The sequence below is a fragment of the Ambystoma mexicanum genome, chromosome 11 (assembly GCF_040938575.1).
Source record: "Ambystoma mexicanum isolate Mex_15411 chromosome 11, UKY_AmexF1_1, whole genome shotgun sequence".
In the NCBI taxonomy this organism is placed as follows: Eukaryota; Metazoa; Chordata; class Amphibia; order Caudata; family Ambystomatidae; genus Ambystoma; species Ambystoma mexicanum.
The window spans coordinates 1382009954-1382030596 of record NC_090934.1 but is presented as its reverse complement, the minus strand read 5'-3'; the positions used below and the strand labels follow the sequence as shown (position 1 = coordinate 1382030596).

General features: G+C 44.6%; 1 protein-coding gene across 2 annotated transcripts in view; it reads left to right on the top strand.

Moving 5' to 3' along the window:
• FSD2 (fibronectin type III and SPRY domain containing 2) overlaps nucleotides 1-20643 on the top strand; it is a 147859-nt gene that overhangs the window by 49372 nt on the left and 77844 nt on the right. For both annotated transcript variants that reach the window (XM_069624979.1, XM_069624980.1), the window contains 2 exons: nucleotides 2101-2234; nucleotides 8976-9105. In XM_069624979.1, the coding sequence (XP_069481080.1) occupies nucleotides 2101-2234; nucleotides 8976-9105 (264 nt within the window). The remainder of the gene's footprint in view (nucleotides 1-2100; nucleotides 2235-8975; nucleotides 9106-20643) is intronic.

The following is a 20643-nucleotide window of genomic DNA, read 5'->3' as shown; positions in this document are numbered from 1 at the left end:
TGCTTGTTTGGAGCAGCAGTTTAACTAAACTTGAAAACATGGAGTTTAAGTTTTCGGATTCTTGTTAATGCATCATTGACAGTTGTTTAGAAATGAGTGCACTTTAAAGTGTGCACTTTAGTCTGGACTTTATGTACCTTTGCATGGTTGACCTTAATACAAAGGAAGTTCTTCTGGCAGTTCAACATCACGTCTCCGCAATTCTTTATTCAGACTATCCATAATATTTGCGTTTATTTATTTATTGGGGTGAAACAAAACGCTTTGGCCAGAATCACTAACAGTATAAAAGGTGCAATCATTTAAACTCGCCATCATAGTAGGAAATGAAACTGAGAGAACGACCAGGTGGTGATAGGGTAATTGACATGTATAGACCCGGGACAAGACAAGACACATGGAAGACAATAATGCAATGGGATTGGAAATGTACAAGGGCTGAGGTGAAGTGGAAGGGAGGGCCGGGACGGATAGTTACAGAGGGAGATAGGCTGGGCAGGCGGGGAGTTAAGAGCGCCCTTCCCAGGCTCAGGGGGTGGAATTTCAGTGCAGACTTAATGGGGTGGATGGGTGGTGCTTTGGAAGAGGAGGGCAATGCAATCCAATGGTGGTCTTTCAAGGGTTCGGTGAAGTGCAAGGCACCTTGAGAAGTTGGGGGAGCTGGGAAGGAACGAGGGGGACGCTCGTAAGGGAAACGGTAGAGAGGTGGGGCGAGAGTGATTAAAAGCAGTGGAATGCATGATATGTGGATTGGGTGAAGGAGGAGTAAAGAGGTGGATGTCAAAGGGTAGTTAGGCGATAGGGCAGTGATTAGAACAGCAGAGGGCCTTAGGCAACCAAAATGCCAATGACGAAAAAGTACAGAGCATTAGGCAACCATAATGGTGAGGTTTCAAGTTGGAAGTGGGGCGGGGGCTGCATGGAGTACCGACACACGCAAGTCAAGAGAAACAGAATGTGCGTAGTAATAAGATGAAGCACTAGAAAAACTCACGTTTTGTTCGTGGTAGATGTATAATTTGCATGCAAGGACGTTGCAGAGGGCAGGGGCGGTACATTGATGTGAAAAGGAAAGGGGCAACTGTCCGGCCCTTGGGGACGAGGTGCAGGCCCTAGGACCTAACGCAACTAGACAGAAAGTGTTGAGAGCTCTTTGCTGTGGATGCCAGGTGCAGGGTTACCTCGGGTGTGGGCTAAGTGGTGTTAGGAGACTGTCTGGGTCAAAAGGAGCCTCCACTGGTCTGGAAATGGCCGCCTCTTTAGAGCAGGCAGGCAGGCACTCAGGCGGTGGGGGCATGTCGCTTGAAGTGGCTGGCGTTTCCAAACTTGGCCTCTGGGTCCTGCCCAGGTCGTCTTGTGGCTACTACTACCAAGGATTGAGAATAATCTCAGTGAAAACCTTGCATGTCACACACACACACACACACATGTACAACCAATCCTGAATGTCCCACATCTTCTTAAAGATTTATATCTGCACTATGGCCTCCTCGATTACTTCTTTTGAGTGGACAACTAAGTCTTAAAATCCCCTTTCACAGCAAATTATTTCATGGATTTTGCAAAGCATAGTATTAGAAAGACACAGGCACAACTGCAGCATTTGTATCTTCTAGGTTCCAATACTGCAACAGTCTGTGATGTATCCTCCCACAGACCTTACGGCTGCGAATGCAGCATATCACTGACGCTGGGACTGTAGCGCGACTCGCCATTGGCTAGGGTCAGCAGAGAATCTATACCCATCTGCCAGTAAACAAAATACTTCATTGACTGACTTTTAGACTACAGGTAAACATCAAGGGATGATAAATTGCCAGTGTACGTTCAAGTAGCATCGTTCTTTCATTTAGAAAAATGGCAAGTATGTATCCCTGAGCGAGTCATCAAATATGGTAACGAGATCTTGCTCAAAGGAACACCCTTTCAACTATTCCTGATGTTGACCCAATTGAACGATTTCACACCTCCAGAAAGCAGACCTCATTGCCTTATTGACTCTCAGTACCTTCAACAAGCCACTCTGTGGTCAGATCCAGGCAATACCTAAGTGTCACTTGATGTATGACCATCTGTTGTTCTGTCATGTTTCTCCTACAGATCGATTGTTGGGATCCCCACCTGTGAATCGTTAATCCAACTGCAGCCAAACGAAACCTATGATATATATGTCAGAGCAGCTAACGTAGGCGGGCCTAGCGAAAGGAGTTTGCCCGTCACCATTCATACCACAGGTATTGTGTAATTACCTTTGTCATCGATTGAAGGTAGGACCATTCCCCTTGATTGACATTCCCCTTGACAGCCCTTCTTTGTTTGCCATTCTCAATTATAGCATTCCCCTCGATTGCATTCGCCTTGATAGCCATTCCCCTTGATAGCCACCCCCTTTGAAAGCCATCCCCCTGTGATAGCCATTCCTTGTATAGTCATTCCCCTTGATAGCCATTCCCCTTGATAGGCATTCCCTCTGACAGCAATTTCCCTTGATAGGATAGCCATTCCACTTGAGAACGATTTCCCTTGATAGCCATTCCCATTGATTGCCATCCCTTTTGATTGCCATTCCCCTGTGACAGCCATTCCCTGTGATTGCCACCGTCCCTTGATTGCCAGCCCCCCTTGATTGACGTTCTCCTTGATAGCCGTTCCCCTTGATAGCCATTCCCCTTGATAGCCATTCCCCTCGATTGCCATTCCCTTTGATTGCCATTCCTCTTGATAGCTATTTCCTTTGATTGACATTCCCTTGCATTGCCATTCTTTTTGATTGCCATTCACCTTGATTGCCCTTCCCCTTAAAAGCCATTCCCTTTGCTTGCCATCCCCTGTGCTTGCCATTCCCCTTGATTGCCATTCCCTTTGATTGCCATTCCCTGTGGTTGTCATTTCCATTGATAGACATTCCCTGTCATTGCCAGTCCCTTGAGAGCCATTCCCTGTGATTGCCATTCCCCTTGATTGCCACCCCCTTGATAGCAATTCACTGTAATCAAGGATTTAGGAATGGCTAAGAAAGATATTTTCTATCAGGAGCATTTGGACTGTGCCAGTGAATATGGCAGAACATGCCCAACTATATCCATGTGTTCAGAAGGGACCACCAGCTTCATCTAATTCATTGCATGAAGCGGTGTCAGGAATGGGAATCCATATGGTCCCAGGTTCCACATATGTTACCACTTCATGCAGTGAATCTGAATTTCTCTGCACCCCGCATAAGTGCAGAGATCAGTAAAGGTGGACTCAATGAAAGGATGTTGGATACTCTGGGTACTTCCCACTTTTTTGATCACGGGGGGGGGCCTGTTTCAAAAGTGAAGAAACCATCTAAGAATGAAACAACACGTTTTTCGACCTTGTGGGGCTTTATCAAGGCTAAGGTACGTATAGGTATGTTTGGGCCCAGGTGCGGTCCCATTTACTGTAGCAGATTCAGAGTACTCGCACTTGGCCCAGATCGAGTATACACTGATGCAGCATTTGCTCGACCGGGAATCCGAACCATAGACCCAAAAAGGACCAAGACTGTGAACACACAGGACCTGCTCAAACCACAAACGGGACCCCACCCGGGGCCAAACATACATATACATACCTTAGCCTTGATAAAGACCCATGAGGTTGAAACACGTGTCGGCTGACCACCACCAGGGCTATGAGTCCACACTAAAATAACAAACCTGCACTGTACTAACCGCAACCAGCGTGGAAATCAATTTTTCCGAGCATACCCTTGCAAGGTAGCCAAGACTCTTTCTCTAACCATACAAAGAGGCTTGGGCTTCACCTCAACCAAAACCTGTGACCTTGCATAGACAATTATGGCAACACAAAATAACTAGAGTTTAGCGCAGGAGTGTTCATAAACTAGGGCCCAATCTCTTCTCTCATCTAAGGAACAAAACACAAGGAGATAGGCTACCCCACCCTTACTCACATCAGCTCGTGGACTAAAGCTATGGGAAAAACCGATGGGCATCAGTCATCAGCACACATAGAGGAATATAGAAAAGCAATTTAATATACTGTATTCCAGGGTGAAAAACATATACACATAGTTATGCAGCAAAACACAAAAATCAACAAAATACATACATGTATCTAAAACATATAATCCATATGTGCAAATAGCTGTAGAGAGCTATTGTGTGACCTAAAAACTATAATATTTTTTTTAAAACACTATCAATAAAAAAAAAAAACTTCATCAATAGTTTGAGGTTAGTAAAAAAAGTGACAGAGTAACCACAATTGATGATGTATTAGCCCTCTATGGTGTAAAGAAAGACTGGCTGACTGCTTGTTATCTCTAATCTGTGCTGAGATAATAATGTACAAGGTGAGATATGGTCTAATGGCACCCTCTTCTAGCAGGCTATATCAACAAATACCCATCAGATGTATTCCCAAGATATCTGTGCTCTCAATTCTAAAATACAGTAGAATCTCACTGTATACAAGCGGTCTATTCAGTCGAGGAGAGGGGGGCTGGCCTATCACAAACTGGGTTAACACATAAATCGACATATTATGTTTCTAGCCTCTTAGGTGGACTGTGCCTTCATCAGGACAATAAACTTGAACATAATGTCGCTGTGATTGCTCATTCTTGAGAATCTTCTCCTATTTGTGCACTGTTACCAACAATTCATAACCTATTTAAAAACCTCTGACAATTTGGCACAATACTTATTCAAGCCAAAATCCTATTTCTTCAACCTGTTTTCGGCAAACGCTTCTTGTACTTCTTTACACGGATTCAATCTTGTGTTGTCAGTGATTTCCTTCATAAGAAAAAACAGACGACTTCGATACTACACCTTATTTAATTGGCTATCTCGTCTCTCTGACCCTATTGACATCTGTATTACTTTATTTTTGATAATCTCCCTTTGAGTGATAATCTTGAAAATGCATTTCACCGAGGTACATTTCCACCTTCTTATCGTTTTGGTGCATTGTCTATAGTTTTGTGCCACAGCTATTTACTTGAGTCCCTACAGAGAGGTGAAAAATATCTTGTAACATTGAATTTGTAATCCTAGCCCTTCCAAAAAACGGTCAGCACTCTCCATACCAAACAGACAACTGGCAGTCCCTTTATGCTGTGCATAGATGTAAGTCTCATAAGTGGCCCTTGCAATGGGTCCTATTTAGTAATTGGTAGAAGTGAGAGCTACCCTCCCCACACACTGTTGTTACATGCTTCACAAGCCAGTTATCGCCCAATCTCTGCATGGTCGTCTACACCGAAACATCCCATCTTCTGAAAAGCTCTTTTCCGGCATACTTCCCATATCACTCACTACTGCCGAAACTAATGTAAAAAGGAATTGTACCTCACGCTGTCTATGGGGTAAAACAATTGTAATGGGATTTATTTGAGTGGACTCGCCTCCAACCTGTATCCATTTTTTGTTCAGTTTGTCTTAATAATATATCACGGTCACCATCCCTCGCTGGACACCTAACGGTTTGGAGGATAAACCAAAACATATCTGTGTATTTATGGGATTTTTATTTGAAATGTGCCATCATCAGTTTCTCAACCACCTGGTTCTTGAGACATGGATGGTGTTCACATATTTGTTGGCAGATCTCTCTTTTCGTCTTTCTAACATAAATGAGTGTGAAAATAGTGAAATGATGAAATTTCCATGAAATTTCCAAGTGAGACCATACAGGTCTACCTCTTTCAAATATTTTGTCAGCGCACAGACTGAACATTTTCCACATCTGAAATGCCCAGTCACGGCTTGTGTTGACCGTAAGGTCGCCTGAGTAGTTGCCTGCTATTTCTGGTGTTCTTCATATGTGTGTACCAATCTATCTTTGAGGTTTCAATCTTGTGCTCAAGGTTTGGCTGCGACCGTCAATGTCTGACATAATGCTGCAATTATGCCGGATTCTTAAAAATTGCCTGTACGGAACATTTTCCTTAAGACTTAATGGGTGAAAGCTCTCATATGCTAATGTGTTTTTATCAGTGGGCTTTCTGAACAGAGTAGTTCTTATCGTGCCTGCTTCTGTTTTGTGGATCTCCAAATCGAGGAATAGCATAGGTGTCTTATCAGAGGCCATGGTAAAATTGATAAATTCATTTTGATCATTTAGCCTGGTCATGAAGGCTGTCAGAGTCTGAAGACCCCTCCACACCATAAAGACGTCGTCGATGTAACAATGCCAATAGCCCATATCATTAGCGAAGGGATTCCTCTCGCTGTATATTGTTGCTACTTCCAAAAAGTCCATGTAGAGGTTTGCCCTCTCAGGGGCGAACGTAGCCCCCATACTTGTCCCGTGGCATTGATTATAAAAAATTACCTTTGAGCAAAAAATCATTTTAAGTAAGGGACAACCATATACATTAAAGTATAAATTCTGTAGGGACACCCAAGTTTTCCCTTTTCTACAAGAAGTGACGCACCACCTCAACACTGGCCATCTGGGGAATGCTAGTATATAGCGACTCTACATCAAGAATTACTAAAATATCATCTGCCTAGATAATCATGGATGCAAGGATGTTAATCATTGCTGCAGTGTCTTGAACAAAAGACTGCATAGATCACACAAACGGTCTTAGGAAAAAGTCTGCATAAATCGACAATGGTTTGAGTATAGAACCAATGGCAGGGCAGACACTACAGGTCTGCCAAGGGGACTAGTCTCATTTTTGTGGACATTAGGCAAATAATAGAAGGCAGGGATTATCAGATGTTTCCCGACCAAAAACATTTTTACATCGTCATCGATCCAGCCTTGCATCGAAGCGTGTTTCATCAAATTCTCAATCTCTTCCAACAGTCTAACTCTAAGATTACTATCTGATTTTCTATAAAAGGTGTTATTCTGGAGATGTTTTTGTACCTCAAGTTTGTAGGCGGTCCTAGATGATAACACAATACCTCTCCCTTTATCTGTGGGTTTGATGACGAATCTCGGGTTCCATTCCAAATTTGCCAAAGCTGTTCATTCAGCTTTAGTGAGATTATCACAATATTGATTCTTTGTTTCCAATAGTTTATGTGTCTCTCTAAGGGTTTTATTTTCAAAAGTGGTGATTTCAGGACTTTAGTGGATGGATGTTGGTGGATAGAAAATAGAGGGTGGTTTAAGACCTGTGGCACTTCTCTGATTCAGTGGCTCTTGTGCAGTCACAATAGAAATATTTCGGTCTTAGTACCCGAAAGAATTTTCTTAGTTCTACTTTGGTTTGGAAGCGATTGGTTGATGTACTAGGGACAAAACTAAGCCCTTTACTAAGAATATTTATTTTTTCTTAGATCAAAACATGTTCACTTAGATTAAAGATAGGAGCTACCATACAGGCGTGGTAGTTGTGCGTTCCACTGTCTGCTTCTCATTCCAGGGTTCCCTTGCTGTCTGACTCTTATTTTTCCTCTCCCCTGAAAAAAAGGTGGCTGTTGGTGTTGAGGGGCTGCATTTAAAGTGGAGGGGCCACCATTCGCTGTGTCTGAATCGCTGCTATTAGATGTATCTGAAAAAGTAACACATTTCTTTGCATACCTCTGATTACTAGTCCCAGCTCTGGTCATTGATTTAACATTCTGTTGTTGATATAAATCATGGACCAAGTATGGATATGTCATCTCCTCTTTATAATTTTCAATATCTTTCTTTAATTTCCATATTTTCTTATCAAGAGTGAACTGTTTAAATGTACTAATTTCCTCATAGATTGTTCCAATTTTGTCTTTATATCTTGTATTACTGAACCTTCCTGGAAAAGATGCCAGGCGTCACTATAGTGGATCCTGACAGACTGAGTCTGTGTATGAGCAGTGGAGAAAAATGTGGGAGCAGTCCCCATAGTGATCAGGCCCAAATGTTGGTATCAAAATGCTGATCCCAAATAGAGGCCAGAGGATTTCACCTACAGTACAGTAAACTCTGCAGGGAAATTCCAGTTCCAATGCAGGGTTCCCACAGTGTGCAGGAAATCCTGTGGGAAAGAGGCAGGTGTGTTATAATGAGGCCCTATGCAAACAAAATGAGACATACACGCTTAGTATTTTTAAGCCTGAAGCACTTCTACCCAGGATATAACTCGTCAGTTTTGTTTATTTACTTATCAATTTTTTAAAATTTCTATTATATATCCAAAAAATGAACCCCGTTGATAAAAAATTGATGGGGTTCTCACATTCAGATTTTAATTCCATAAGTGACAAGCATTGACAAAACAAATAGTCCCTGCACGGAAAAACACACTTAGGCAGATGAGATTTTTTGAGGGAAGAAGGCATGCATGATACATGTTATTAAGTGGCTAGATTGGCAGTTTGATGTAGTCAACCTAGCTATTTTGTTTTTACTGTGGCATTTGTGATACTGTATCACAGATGTCCAGTAAAAAGTGGCATGCCACAGTAAGAAATGGCTAGACTATCTGCACCAAAATGCCTATCTAGCCACAGAATAACACTTATCATGCTTGTTTTATCACAGGTTCCAAGTAAAAAAAACTACCCCTCCAAATCAACCTCCCGAGCCGGCACAAACCAAACACAAGCACATTCCCTCGTCACTTCAAACGGCATGAACCTAAATCACTCATACATCAAATACTTGCTCATACACACACATAACAACATAAATACAAAATTAAATTCTACACTTACCTCAGCCCCCAGTCTGGATCCTGCCCCTCCTTGTGATGCTTCTTCCCATGACACGGGTTTCCCTTTGCCATTTTAAGCCGAAGCTCCTCCATTGTGGGCAGGGGTGCTGGCGGGTTGGGGACCTCACGACCCATTATAGATGAGCCACGCCTGTCTCCATCCATGAAAACTTCTGTGGCACAATTACTAATTTTATTATAACAATGAAGTTAGTTTGAGGTTCTGAACGTGTTACGTGCACAGGTAGTCTCATATTTGATACATTGTTACCCAAAACGTGTAATTATATTGGCTTACAATTATTCTGATTAATGGTTTCTTTGATAGGTACCTTTTTTCACCTGAACGCGAACACTGCACATCCTTTACTCTCCATTCTTGATGATGGCTTGACAATCTCATGTGATGAAGAGGAAAGTTTAGGTGATTTGCCGTACCATTATAACAGTTTCACTAGGTATGTATCAAATTGTGTGTGTATCTATTGTAAAAATTCAATACTGTATGTTATATACATAATATGTTCCTGCAAACATTCAAAGACTAGAAGTGCCTGGCCCTATTGAGCAAGAGGTCCACTTCCAGTGAAAATCCTTCTTGGAAACCATAGTTTAGTTAAGTTATGTATGAGGTTTTAAACTTCTAGATAATGTATAATTTGAAAACACTAAGCATGATTGTAAAAAGTTCTTACAACTTTTATAACTAATTATGTCCACATTGTTTGTCAAAAATGTTAAGATTATTTGATAGTTTATAACAAAAAAAGTTGTCAATGTTGTGTAGAAAATGTTAATAGCTCTCCTCACTTTTAAAAGCAATATAATAGACATTTAAGTGTTTTAGGAAAATGTAGCTTTTTTGCCAAATCTTAGAAATATGTTGACTGACTTTTAAAAAGTGTGCATTGTTTGATAAATGTTGTCACACCACTGGGGAATCACGCAACTCCTTCCTGACCACGGAAGACAAATATAGTTGACCCCTCTCATCTTTGTTGGCACAGGCTCCTGATTTGTACAAACAGGTAAACTTGAGGCAGCCAATGGGGGGGAAGAGGGTTAGGGAGAAGTTGTAGATAGGGAAAGGGGTGTTAGGGTAACTGGAAAAAGGGGTAGGGCTTGTGAAGATGGATGGGATCAGGGAATGGAAGGGAAAAAACACACACTCATAAAGCACTTCTTAGATATGACTCTTTTGTATCCTGACATTTCTTATGATCAACATAACATCCTCCTTAATTTCGGAAGATATTCTCCTAGTACCTACACCCTTGGACATTCATACTCTAGAAAAGTGGCAAACATAAGCACATGGCAATAGTACAAACATAAGATGTAAAACACAAGTAATGACGTTAGCCGTGATATTCTCTGACAGCGTGCTCCCCTCCTCCCCTGGTCTCCTTAATGCTGTCACCTGGAATTTGCTACCACAGTTTATGTTCTTGGGTTAATACGAGGTCTGCATGCCTCTCCAGGGGCAAACACAAGCAAGCAGCAACGGACAACATAGCATGCCCTGAGAGCGCAAATTCTTGCTCAGGTGCTCCTGGAAACGTTCCAGGCTACACAAAACTTCAGCTAATTAATGTTCATAGTATCGGCGTGACAATCTGCACATACTCTTTGCTTCTGCACACTGCCCGCCTTTCCCCGTTCTCCACCCCTGACAAAACACTTTCAGCAAGAACTTAACTGAAGCCTGGAGGGAACAAATGGCACCTCCCCAGGCGATGTAACACCAGCGTTGAGTGGGTGAACTGCAGTCTCCGGAATGCCAGCCAAGTCACAGGAAAAGAGAAGAGCGGGCGACTCCTCCTTACTCCCGCTGAGCTGCCTCTCCCCCTTCTTCACCTCCTTAGCCCGGGTCCATAAATGCACTGTCCTGCTCTCTTACAGCCCGTGCCTGTACTCCCAAAATCACCAACAAGCAGCACGGGCCAGGTAGGATACCTGAGTCCAGCGTGCGCATGCGCTCACTCCAAAACCCCATGTAATCATGGGTATTGTAGTTTTCTGGGTCCCGTGGCCCTCAAACAGCACTGCCGAGCTCTGACAAGCCACTTTTTCCTCATATTACCCCCTCCTCCAGGGCTCTTGCCAGTACCCAGATTATCTGGATGAGCACAATGAAAATGTCTCACCAAGCGTGGTGCATGCACTGCCTCCGAAGGCTCAGAAGAATCGTCTTCCGGACCACAAACCACCCAGGAAACCAAATACCAGAGTTTCTTGTAGCGCCACTTGAAATCCAAAACACGCTGCACCTCAAACTCCTCCTGGCCATCCTGCATCACACCAGGAGACTTCTGAGTAACCACAACAGGAGCTGCGGGTTTAACCAAAGAAACATGAACCACAGGAGGTATCCTCATATGCAAGGGAATACGCAAGCAAACCACTGTTGGGAAGAACTCCCATGTATACCAGAGGGACACTGGAAGTCTGTGGCCTCTTAGAAGGCCCTACACCCTCCCCAGGATAAACCGAGGTCTCAATAAACGGCAAGTTCAAACTGCGGTTTATTACACACAAAAAAACACAGGAACAGGAGAAATCCATGCACGTCTAGTTCATTCTCGGCTCACAGGCCGCTTTACCCTAGTGTGGCGTCAGGGTCACGTCACACCTTGGGCCCTTTTCCAGAAAACAGCCCTCCTAATTGGGTACCGAGTACCTTACCACATATAGTGGACACTATATATGTTATTCTAGTGGCCTTTGCATGTCAGGTGGCTGGCTTGGTCCACCCCTAAGTCACGGTTCCATGTCACTCCGACGGCCCCCTTTTTTCGACAGGTGTTTTGCCATGGGAGTTTTGCCACAAAATGTTGTTTTAATTATTTTTGGGGTTTCCCCCACCCAAGCTCCCCTTCTTTTAATTATATTTTGTATTTATCCCCACCCAACCCTTTATTTACCATTTCCCACCCTCCCAAAACATTTAGATGGGAATTTTCAGCAAAACACCTGTGGCAAAACACCCGTCAGAAAAACGGGTGTCGGCAAAAGGATGTGATACCCAAGTATCTATAACAGTGTTGCAGTGTGGTGGGCTTACCATTGGTTCTTGCCTGGTCCTACCCACCCCTGAGATACTAAACTGTGGTTGGCTAGAGCTGATCTCCCCAGGCCTGGGCTGTGCAAAGATTCTCAGCTCTCGGTGTCCCTCTTCAAGGTAATAAGAATTACTATGTGTCTGCATTGTAACTTGTGTGTAGCACCTTAGTCTACGAGAGTGCTCTTTTGCTCGGTGCAACACTTGTCTCACATTGTAGCATATTTGTTGCAGTCTTCTGTCTGGTAGCCTGAGATCGGCTCTCTTTCCCAGCGCTTGTCGCTTTCCATTGTCTGGTTCGTCCGAGTCACGCGTTCAGAGACCACAAACTTGAGCTGTGCCACTCTGAATTATGAGAACTAATTCGTATTTATGTTTAGCAGGTGCCTTTGTCGTCTAGGGACCTTGGCTGCAGGTCCTGTCTCACACGTCTTGCTGTCTGTCCATCCTGAATAAGCTCAGCTCGTCTCTTGCACTGCGAGGCCTGTGGGCTGCTGTAATTTTCCAAAACCATTATAGTGTGGTTTCTAAAATGTCCATGTTAAACTTCATTCTCCATAGGTTAGTCACACTTGGTTCTGTCGGGATCCCGTAGGTGCCCCTGCAGTTCCATTGGGTTATCCGCATCTAAGCATCTGCAAGGTTTGCTCAGGATCTCTTACGTCTTGTAGTTTCTGTGTGGCTGCATGTGGCTAGTGACTAAAATAATAAAAAGCGATGACAGTTTATGTATGTGTCTGTCCTCTACCTATAGAACTGTGCGCTCGTGTTCTTCATGTATTTGAGTGCATGTTTGTTTGCCGACGAGCGGATTGCACATGTGCTTCATATCCAACGCAGCTATGTCGTGGTATCCCTAACAACGCCAGCAACATGGCTTCTTGGTGCTTTAATCAAAACTGTCAATTGAGGTGTCTTTGGTTATGGCCTGCGGCTCCTCATCCATGCTGGGGTACATTCATACTGCATACAACAAGGGGGATCCTGGGAGACTCTCTGCCAGACATGAAGCATGGTTACAAGAGCCTTACCCAGAGTCTTTCACAGAGGAGAAATGTCCCAAACATATCAGTCTTTGTCCTGCCCTGGGGCAGTCCAGCACCGAAATGCTAGGCAATTCTCCTCTGAACAAGAGTACCAACAGCAACCCCTCTGTAGAGCAGGTTGAGGGCTTATGGCTGGCTGAGAAGGTATCTCTCGACATACTTGTCAATCATTGGCCCACTGGGTATCAGTCCGAAATTGAATGGGTGATTGTGGTATTTCCTGGCCTTCTTCCGCATCATGAATTTTGTAGGAGGGGGAAGAGGAGGTAGGCTTCCCCATCCTCTTCAGTCCCCCCTTTCGTCGACCTGTCGAACACATCCTTATGTGACAGTTCTTTGCCATATCCTCATTACTCCTCTGAGGTGCCCATAGTAGTTGGCATGGTTGTCAAATGGCCAGTGCATATACCAGCACACTCCTTCGGGGTTACACCAAACCCACTTCCCTCCATAGTACTTTGAATCGCGTACATTGTCCAGCTTCATGGATTCAGCGTGGCATAGTTAACCATTTTCTCTCTGAGCTTGTCCCTTACTGCAACAATCTTGTCTTTTGCTACTCCTATATTCACATCCATCAGGATCTACATTCCGATAGCCTCTTCTGCTGTTTTCTTGCATTTGGCCATGCATATCTTGATCCCAAACATGGATACCGCTGCCAACACAAGAGCTCACGTTATCACCTTCAGTCCATCTGCCAGCCACGACGGCATCCATGACCATATGTACGCTAGTCAGCTATTGTCTTTCCCTGTACCTCATGCTTCGTCTTCCATTTGGCATGCATCCGTGCCAGTTGTGCCACTGCATCTGCTAGGGTCCCATTGTCTTTGTCGTTGGTAGGTATGAATGTGCAACAGGAACTCCCTATTTTTGGGCATAGCTGTGAGGAGATCCAGGACATACCTATAATTGCTTAATGCTCTGAGCTCTTCCTTTATCGCATTCAACCAATTCACAGTGGAATTAATAATTACCATCAGCTCCCAGCGAGTGATCTGTAACCACTTTGCATTGGTGTATGCCTGCACAGAGGGTGTTATCAATGCAAAGAACATCTACGTCCTGCTTAACAGCCTGTGTTCTACTGGAACCTCATCTAGTGCCTTCTCCGATACTTCTCAGAAGTAATTCCCTCCTCTCTCCGTTCTGCTCAATCTTGCTTGCTCCCCTACCTTCTCTGTCTTGGCAGTAGGTGTCACCTTAATTGATCTCTTCCTCTGTTATTGTCCATCTTTGGGAAGTCATCGAGCTTCATAGCCTTTCTAGGCATGACCAACAAAGGCACTGTGAACCAATGCGCAAATTCCTCCCCAGTTAGGTGGCAGTTTCTCGTATGCTTTTGATCCGCAAGCCCAATAGTGGTCCATTAGCAGTGCTGTTCCCGTCTTCATAGCTGCGAGTTGTTCAATGGTTTTGCACCCAACGTTCTCATCAACTTCAACTCTGCCATTATTCTAATGGCACAGGGCTGGTGTCTTCAGAGGGATTATCGGTATCGGGCCTGCTTCATTTTCCACCCATGTCAAAAACTTTGCACTTGCGTCCAATTCCTTCAGGCACTTGTCATTTTCTTCCTGTACTTTGTTCACTGACGACTGGGCTAGCGTCAGCGCTTTGCTTCCTACCACTCCATCTTGCCATCCATCGTTTGTGTAGGCTTGGCCATACATTAGTATCTGTGGCCTTTCACAACATCCTGGCTCCCCTCCTGTCTATCTTACTCTTGTCCAGGGACATGGCATTTCCTTCAAGGTGATAGTCTTTGTTTCTCCCCTCTCAGGTCTGTCAGTTATGTAATGTAGCCCTTCATCTAGTTGCCAATAATTGTTCATCATGTCTAATGTTTGTTTGTTTGTTTATTTCTATAGCGCTCCGGACCCGGGAGTAAAAGGGCGCTTAGTACAGGTTACAAGGCATAATACATGGTAACAACAATAACAGTAGGGCAGCAGATATATACAGAATATACAGACAGTAGAGGTAATAGCAACCAAATAAGGCAAAATGAGACCTATGCAATATGTACAATTTATAACTAAGTCTAAATTCACAGTTGACTTTTTGTCAGAAGCCACCCAATGGCAAGTTTCCTGAACGACTGGAAGGATTTGGAAGACTTAATATTCAGTGGCAGGGAGTTCCAGAGTTGTGAGGCGAGGACAGTGAAGCTCGAGCCTCCGGTTCTTTTGGAGGTAAATCTAGGTACAGTAAGACATAAGGTATTGGATGATCTCGTGGTTCTGATGGAAGATTTCATGGTGAATTTATCTGTAAGGTGGGGGGGGCTAGATGGTTGAGAGCTTTGTAAGTAAGGCAATTGTATGTTGGATGGTAAGCCATTTGCATGTAGATCTAGTGGCAGAGATGTGCTCACACCTAGGAATGTTTAGCGCTGCCCGTAACGCATTATTTTGGAGGACTTGGAGTTTACTTATTATCGCTTGGTTGGCACCTAAGTAGAGGCTGTTGCAGTAGTCTAACTTGGATTGTATAAGAGCTCTAGCTAGTGTGAGGCAGCTATTAGAGGAAAGAAATGGTCTACAGGCTCTAATTAGTTTACCTGTATAGGTGGTGGCTGAAGCCGTTGAATTAACTTGTTTAATGAGGTTAATATTGGCATCGAAATAGAAGTCAAGTGTTTTTACATTTTTGGCGATCGGGATGGTATTGCCATCAATTATGATGTTGGAGTAGTTGGGACTTTTTTTTTTTAGGTTCTTCGGTGACCCAACAATGAGCAGTTCGGTCTTCTCGTCATTCAGGCAGAGGCCATGTGTGGCCATCCATGCCTGAATGACAGAGAAAATTTCATTGATTCTGGCTACATCAGTATTGTAGTTGCCCGAGATGGTGAGGAGTATCTGGGTGTCATCTGCGTAGTTAGTGTAGGTGACACCCAGACGGTCCAGTTTATGAAAGAGGGGCTTTGTAAAGATATTGTATAGGGTTGGTGAAACACAAGAGCCATGTGGGACACCGCAAGTGATAGGGATAGGGTCTGCTGCAGCCACCGGAGAGAAGACTCTTATGGTTCTATTGGCCAGGAAGGACAGTATCCACAAGACAGCAGAGGGGGGGAAAAGTGGGTGGCTAGGGAGAGGTGGTTACAGAGTATCTTATGGTCAACCAGGTCGAAGGCTGCTGAAAGGTCTAAGAGGAGTAGGATGGCAGCCTTGCACTTATCTTTAATTTCGTCAATCTGACTTTTGAGATCAACAAGGGCAGTTTCTGTTCCATGTTGAGGTCGGAAGCCAGACTGACGCAAACCGAGTAATTGGTTGGCCTCTAGGTAATGCTGAATTTGCAAGTAAGCAACTCTGTGAAGGATTTTTAACAGGATGGGAACGGTAGTGATAGGCCGATAGTTAATAGGGATGGCTGGGTCCAGGGTCTGTTTTTTTAGTAGCGGGAGGACCCATGACTGTTTCAAATTATTGGGTACCGAACTGGTAGAGAATGACACATTTATGAGCTTAGAAATGAAAGGGGCGAGGTCTCTTGCTGCATCTTTTATAATCTGTGCAGGGCAACTGTCCCCTTTGCAGTTTGACAGTTTGAGTGAGGTTATAATTTTTTGCACTTCTAGGGCGGTTACTTTTTTGAAAGTGAAGCCATAATTAGTGTTAGAGGTGGTGGGTGGGTTAGGGATAGGGGGGCTAGAGGTGGGGCTACTATTGGAAAGTTGTAGTCTTTTATTTTCAATTTTTGTTTGTAGGCCAGTGATTTTGTTAGCAAGGGCATCTGGATGCTAGTGCACCAGGATTGGTCCTTCACGGACAAGTCCGAAGGTGGACAGAGGTTTTCTAGCTCCTTCAAGATGGTGAATAATTCTTTGGTATTGGAACTAGCATTGCTTATTCTTGAATTGTAGGCATCCTTCTTCGTGCAAATTATTTCTTTTTTATATAGGGAGGATGCATTAGTGAGGTTAATTTTATGTTCCTCTGATGGGTTCATTTTCCAAAGGGTTTCCAATTTGGATTTTTTCTTTCTTAGAATTTTAGGTTCTGGTGTGTACCATGAGTTAAGATGTGCTTTAGGTTTACCTTTATGTAGTTTTAGAGGGGCAACAAGATCAATAGCTTTACTCATGGCGTTGTTGTAGGTGTCTACTAGTAGGTTAGGGTCTGATGAGTTGGAGACCGTATTTAGAGTGGGTAGAACTAGTGGGATGAGGGCTTCAGCGGTGATGTTCTGCTTATTTCTTGTCAGACATGCTGGTGCTGGTGGGTACTGTCTAAGGTGTGGGTTATTAGTGCTAATGTCAAATGAAAGTAGGAAGTGGTCGGTCCATATAAGTGGTTGTGGGTCCTTGCAGGTAATGTTACAGTTGTAGGCAGCGAGCCAGTCTAAAGTTCTACCTTTCTGATGTGTGGGTAGGGTGTTAAATTGAGTGTAGTTCTGTTCGCAAAGTGTATTAGCAAGGGAGGATGCTGGAGCGTCATGTGGATCGTTATATCCCAAGTTAAAGTCACCTAGAATGATGTTCTGTGATAAAGGTTTAGATTTTTCAGCTATGAGGGAGGTTATGTTGTCCTCAAAGGTACCTATGGAACCAGGAGGTCTGTATATTAGTTCTAGGGTGATAGTATTCTTAGGGGTGGTTTGAATTTTAATGGATAAGTGTTCACAGGAATTTAGAGGAAGGGAAGTAACAGATCTGATGTCAAGCGAGGATTTGAATATAAGTGCTACACCTCCTCCACGGGCATTAGGTCTGTCGGCCCTGAGGATTGAGTAGTTGTCTGGAACCGCGAGGGTTGGAGAGGGACCTGCTGCAGCATGAAGCCAGGTTTCTGTGGTGGTGAGGAAATCCAGGTTTGCTGAACAGATGATGTCGGCAATTTCTGTGGGGTGGGCCACGAGGGATCTAACATTAAGTAGGGCTCCTTTGAGTGGTATGGTATTAGCAATGATGTTTTTATTAGTGACTTTGGTTGTAAGATTATTGGTCATTTTGTTAAGTAAAGTGGGGAGTCTGCAGCCTAGTCTGTTGTTACGGGACGTGAGGTCAGGGTAGGCTGTAGGGCGATGTACTAGCATATTACTTGAGTTCTGGATAATGTCAGAATGGTCATCTGTGACAAGGTTGGGTGGAGGGTTGCCTGAAGTAATGCTGATTTTAGTATTGTGGTCTGTGGGTACCCTATAGGGGAAGGGAGGTCTGGAGGGCAGAAAGGGTGTGGGGCAGGGAATGGGGTGGTGTCTGGGACAGCCAAGCTTGGCGAGACCATTACTAAGTGGGATAAAACTATTTCTGCTACATGGTGTGAGATCGGGCATAATGCAGAAAGGGAACATGATGAGTACTAGCCAGGCTGGCAAAATTTAGATAAGGATTTAGGGCGGGATGCTGGAGGGATGGTGGATGTTGTTGGCTACGCTAATGCTTGTGCGCCCTGGGGCAGACAGGCTAGTTAGAGGTAGTGCTAGAATCGATAGGATAGAATCACAGCTGAAAAGTGGCTTGCAGTGGCGCGACTAACAGGTAAGTTTAGGTAGCAGCTAGCTAGCGACCATTAGGCACAACACAATCAAGTGAAGTCTGTTAGCGACCATACAGGCCACCTAAATTCGAAAATCAAACATGGGGCTAAATGCAAGACGTGCAGTGTGCAGGCAAGTAATACCAACCTACCTAAATTCGAGAATCAGACATATGACAAAATGCAGTATGCAGGTAAGCAATAACAACCCACCTAAATTCGAGAATCAGACATATGGCAAAATACGGTGTGCAGGTAAGCAGTAACAACCCACCTAAATTCGAGAATCAGACATATGGCAAAATGCGGTGTGCAGGTAAGCAGTAACAACCCATCTAGATTCGAGAATCAGATATATGGCAAAATGCGGTGTGCAGGTAAGCAGTATCAACCCACCTAAATGCGAGAATCAGACATATGGCAAAAATGCAGTATGCAGGTAAGCAGTAACAACCCGTCTAGATTCGAGAATCAAATATATGGCAAAATGCGGTGTGCAGGTAAGCAGTAACAACCCACCTAAATTTCGAGAATCAGACATATGGCAAAATGCAGTATGCAGGTAAGCAGTAACAACCCGTCTAGATTCGATAATCAGATATATGGCAAAATGCGGTGTGCAGGTAAGCAGTATCAACCCACCTAGATGCGAGAATCAGACATATGGCAAAAATGCAGTATGCGGGCCACTAGCAATAAGGATCAGGGCTAATACTCACAGGTCGGCAGGCAGGCAAGGAATCGGGTGTAACAGACTGGTCAAGCCAAATAGATCAAGGTACAGGAACATAGCAGTGGCATTCAGTGGCAATAGCAATAGATGTATAGGCAATCAAATGTGTTGAATTGGTGAACGGCTTTCAAGTCATCAGATGAACATCAATCAGACAGCTATGCAATCAGGTGCAGCGAATGGCGCTGAGATGCAATAGGGCAGATGGGGCTGTTAGATCCGGGTTCAGAGTTAGATAGTCACGTGAGGGATTGGGCAGCTGCTATGAGTTACATGGTCGTGCCTTTGGAGGGTGGTGCACGTAGATGGTGACCGGGTGTATCAGAGGTCAGGGACACCTCTGCGTGCACAGGGTGCGCTGCTAATGCCCTCATGTGCTCTTAGGCCAGAGGCAGTAAGGGGTACAGGCGGTGTCCTGGTGGTAAAGGATTAGCGTATGGGATGGCGTTGGTCAGTGGGTTCATGGGGGGTGCGGGTAGAATACTGGTGGGTCGCTTACCAGGTTGCTTCAGGCGCAGGGGGGCGAAGGTTCACGTCGAACTTCCACACTAGAGCTCGCCTGTGTGGGCCATGGGGACTGGCAGACGGCAGCTCCGGCAAGCAACAGGCAAGAAACAGGAAGTAGCCTTGCGATCGTGGGCCTTGATGCGAGGGGGCCGGCTACGCCTGCCGGCGGGCCAATCAGGGATAAATGGCACCGGCAGCCAATCAGGCTAGGATGATGTCTGAGGAAAACATTGCTGGGCACTTGTGCCTTTGGGTGAAAAATCGAGCGGCCATTTTGGAACGTTGTGGCCTCGTGTGTGGCTTGATGGAGGACAATAGGTAAACAAGTGAGATCTTCTACATGTCTTTATGTAGTTATCTTCATACAGGAATGTTCCTTTGAAATCTTCCTCGTGTTTGTACCATCGCGAGATACATCAGGCATTGTGCTCTTGTTGCAGGTATTTTGGTTGCTATGAACGTTCTGGAGGCATTCATTGTGTAGGAGATTAAAGAGCTGACATAACATGGCGCTTTCTGTTTCTCTTATTTTTTCCAACTGCTTCTCCATTACTATCCTTCCCTTCTCACAAAGTCTGGTAGGAAGAAAAGGATATCTTGGCCTCTAACCCTGGTCTTCCTATCGCAGACACCTACTCCAATACTTCCTCCAGACAGACCCTAACCGACATCCTCTTTGTCGTTCCTTCGCCAAATCTATGAACTCTTCATATGACCTCTTGTCTCGGGCCAATCTCCTCCTCTTTGATAGGTGCTTCCCTCGCCTCATCAACTTCCTCTCATCTCCTGCTGTCCCCGCCTTTCCCCCCTTGGATACCTTGCCCTCTCTCTCCTCCTCCGCTGCCCCACCTAGGGTTCTTTCTTCTCCGCAAGGTGTACCTCTGATCTGTACCCCTCCCCGGAAGGTCTTTAAGGCTGGCAACCTTCTTCATTTTGCCACTCTCAACTCTCGCTCTGCTGTCAAACACTCCTCTGACATCTGCCACCTCCTTGAAGAACTAGACCTTGATGTCCTTGGTCTTACTGACGATGGTCTGGAGGGTTGCCCAGAGCGATGCCAGAGGCTAAGATACATTCTAAACCTTCCAGCCATCACCTCTTTTGTTTTGCTATTGTCACCCCGAGTGGGATGGGTATGCCCAGCAGTGGGTCCCATG